At 39.1% G+C, this 3787-nt stretch overlaps 1 protein-coding gene across 1 annotated transcript; it reads right to left on the bottom strand.

Annotated features, from left to right (window-relative positions):
- Positions 1-2472: 2472 nt before the first annotated feature.
- LOC139405917 (hepcidin-like) lies at positions 2473-3216 on the bottom strand. The gene is made up of 3 exons (XM_071148362.1): positions 3130-3216; positions 2955-3035; positions 2473-2713 (listed from the first exon to the last, which is right to left on the bottom strand). The coding sequence occupies exons 1-3, from the start codon at positions 3214-3216 to the stop codon at positions 2615-2617; spliced, it is 267 nt and encodes an 88-aa protein (XP_071004463.1). The 3' UTR covers positions 2473-2614.
- Positions 3217-3787: the final 571 nt, after the last annotated feature.

The raw sequence follows: 3787 nt of genomic DNA, 5'->3' as shown, positions 1-3787 counted from the left end.
CAAGTTGAGGAGACTAAATTACTTGACGTTACTTTAGATTGTAAACTGTCATGGTTAAAACATATAGATGCAATGGTTGCAAAGATGGGGAGAGGTCTGGCAGTAATAAAGAGATGCTCTGCTTTTTTGACACCACACTCCAAAAAGCAAGTTCTGCAGGCTCTAGTTTTGTCTAATCTTGATTATAGCCCAGTCATGTGGTTTAGTGCTGCAAGGAAAGACCTAGTTAAGCTGCAGCTGGCCCAGAACAGAGCAGCACATTTAGCTCTTATTTGTAATCAGAGGGCTGATATAAATACTATGCATGCCAGTCTCTCTTGGCTAAGAGTTGAAGAGAGACTGACTGTATCACTTTTTCTTTTAATAAGAAACATTCATGTGTTGAAAATCCCAAATTGTTTGCATAGTCAACTTACACACAGACATGCCACCAGGGGTCTTTTCACAGTCCCCAAATCCAGAACATATTCAAGAAAGCGTACAGTATTATATAGAGCCCTAATCGCATGGAACTTCCTTCCATCTCATATTGCTCAAATAAAAGCAAACGTGGTTTCAAAAAACAGATAAAGCAACACCTCGCGGCACAACTCCTCTCCCCTATCTGACCTAGATAGTTTGTGAGTAGGCTACGTGTATATGTAGGCTACGTGTGCCTTTTAAAAAGGTTTTATGTAGTTCTGTCCTTGAGCTGTTCTTGTCTATTGATGTTCTGTATTATGTCATTCTGTATTATGTTTCATGTTTTGTGTGGACCCCAGGAAGAGTAGCTTCTGCTTTTGCAACAGCTAATGGAGATCCTAATGAAATACCAAATCCCAAAATACCTGAAGATCACTGACGTCATGAGTTGTCCTCGTATTTTTCAGTTCCCAGCTGTCTTGAAAGCACCATATGTCGGTCGAGTGAACTATTCCTTCACCTCATTTTTTATAACAGCTTTGGTCTGGCAGACGGTAACATGACAACCAGAATGTCAACAAACATGGCACCACACATAGCTGGCAAATATTATTATAATCAGTACAACTTTCAACAAATATTTTACACACATCATATGTGTCGATTACAATCTATACAAGAATCGGAATGCATGATTTGTCACCAGTACCTGAACATGTGAATACATACATACATACATACATACATACATACATACATACATACACTATATGCTACAGTAGAAACGGCAACATGATATACAGAAAATAAGGCACTTATTCTCGTTGAAGAGGGAAGTTTGTCCGCCTCAGTAAAGCCTCAAATGTAAATTGTCCACAACATTGAAATGGGCTACTTGTTATGTGAATTAATGAGGAGGGGGAACACACCTCAATTCAAACTGTTGTTAGAAATTCAAACTTGTTAGAAAATGATTTGAAATTGCCAAGTTGAAACATAGCAGATAGATAATTAGCATGCAGCGTGCCTTGGTTTGAGGACAGCGCGGGTTAACTGTCCTGCTGCGCAACAACCACATTTTGGAACAGTGAGTGCATAATGACATGACGCCCATAAAAAAACTCACACTGGGGCCTGTTAGAGATATTTGGATCTCACTTGTGAAAAGGTTAACGATTGCAAGAATACCCTTAACATGATGCAGTCACCAAAATGCTTGAAAATATGGAGAGTGGTACTCAGTAATGTGTTGTATTGGATTTGCCCCAAACATAACACTTTGTATTCAGGACAAAAAGTGAAATGCTTTGCCACATTTTTTTGCAATATTACTTTAGTGCCTTGTTGCAAACAGGATGCATGTTTTGGAATATTTTTCTCTGTAAATTAGGTTAGTGTTGTGGAGTAACTACAATGTTGTTGATCCATCCTCAGTTCTCTCCCATAACAGCCATTGTAACTGTAACTGTAACTGTTTTAAAGTCACCACTGGCCTCATGGTGAAATGGAGCTATTTTCTTCCTCTCCTGCAACTGAGTTAGGAAGGACACCTGTATCTTTGTAGTGACTGGGTGTATTGATGCACCATCCAGAGTCTAATTAATAACTTCACCATGGTCAAAGGGATATTCAATCTCTCCTTCTTTTTTTACCCATCTAAGAATAATTACCCTTCTTTGCAAAGCATTGGAAAAGCTCCCGGGTCTTTTTGGTTGAATCTGTGCTTGAAATTCACTGCTTAACTGAGGGACCTTACAGATAATTGTATGTGTGGGAGTACAGAGATGAGGTAGTCATTCAAAAGCCATGTGAAAAGTCCATGCATGGTCGTTAAGTACATTTTTACTACTGAACTTATTTAGGCTTGCCATAAAAAAAGGGGTTGAATACCTCTTCAAAGAATGTGTTGATTTATATTTTAAAAAAGCACTATAAGAACTGATTTTACAATAACAACATCTTAGAATGAAAACATCGCAAACGTGCAAACTAGAAAATGTATTTAAAAAAAAATAAAATGTACAAAATAGAAAATAAAAGAAGAACAGGCTATACAACATGATACAAAACATTTATGTACAAGACTGAGGTTGCAGTGAGAAAGACATCAATGAGAATGCATCTTCTCCACAGAGTCCAAAGGAAATGTAGAAGAATAGGGGGGAAATTAAAGGCAATACGTTAATAAGATGGTTTTATTGCAGGCAGGTCCTCAGAATTTGCAGCAGAAGCCACAGCCCTTGTTGTGACAGCAGTTGCAGCACCAACGGCACAGGGAGAGGTGGCTCTGACACTTGAACCTGAAATGCTCCTGTATCCCGGCCAAGAAAATAATATGAAAAAAAGAGGGAACAAGCAAGTAAGTATTTCTGTCCAAGTCTCCACTTCACAACCACAGCACAGTTCGCCCCGAAGCCCTCTCTAACGGCTCACAATCAAATGATAACAGGTAGCACAAGTAGGTTAATTCAATTCTGCGGGGCAAACGCAACCACTTCGATGTTAATTTGCTAAAGGTAATTAGCTTAATTCATTTATTCAATTGAACGTACCGGCAGACGCATGGACTCACCGCCCGGCTGTTGATGTTCCCCAACTGGACAGTCAATGCTTCCAACCTCGTCCGTTCGCACCTGCAAAGACATTAGGCACAAATTAGTCATGAACATCCTCTAAAATCGATACACACATATTTGAAGTGGGTTGGTGTTATAAAATTAGACATACCTCGGAGAAAGGAACAGCGGTGCTTTCAAGGATGAACATACATGCAAGGACGAGTACCACTGCAACTGCAACACTGAAGGCCTTCATTCTCGGTTTTGTTAGGAAGTTTATAGCCTATTTAAAAGTCTGGTTGAAATCAGTTGGAATTGATATGACAGCCTATGAAGAAAATCAGAACTCTTACATTTTCCCATAAAGGGACCCTCTCCAACGCACAATTTTACATGCAATAGATGAGCCCCAAGTTAGTTTATTGCCCTTTTGGTGTCCGTGGTTGAGGGACTTCTCTGTCTTGTGTTGAGACTGCGGTACACCGGTATTCATACACACGTTGGCCACTGTTTTTCAAACCTGCCACTTGACCCGATTTCCTCTAGGTAACACAGCCACAAATTCAAAACAGCTTACCCATTTTGACAATGGATTCCACACCGGTGGGAGAAATCAATTGACAAATATCACAGCCAATCACACCACTGTAAGTAATACTTTGAAACGCTATAAATTCCACTATTACTGCAGAGATATTATTGACATTTTCAGTATAGTACAATGCAAAAATGTAAGAAAACAAATCCTATGTGTGGCACCTTTCATTCAGTTATTTCAAATGTTATTAGTAATACAAGAATATGATAGTATTATGTGGCAGGTATTA

This window comes from Oncorhynchus clarkii, chromosome 3, assembly GCF_045791955.1.
Source record: "Oncorhynchus clarkii lewisi isolate Uvic-CL-2024 chromosome 3, UVic_Ocla_1.0, whole genome shotgun sequence".
Classification (NCBI taxonomy): domain Eukaryota; kingdom Metazoa; phylum Chordata; class Actinopteri; order Salmoniformes; family Salmonidae; genus Oncorhynchus; species Oncorhynchus clarkii.
This window is presented reverse-complemented; position numbering and strand designations above follow the sequence as displayed.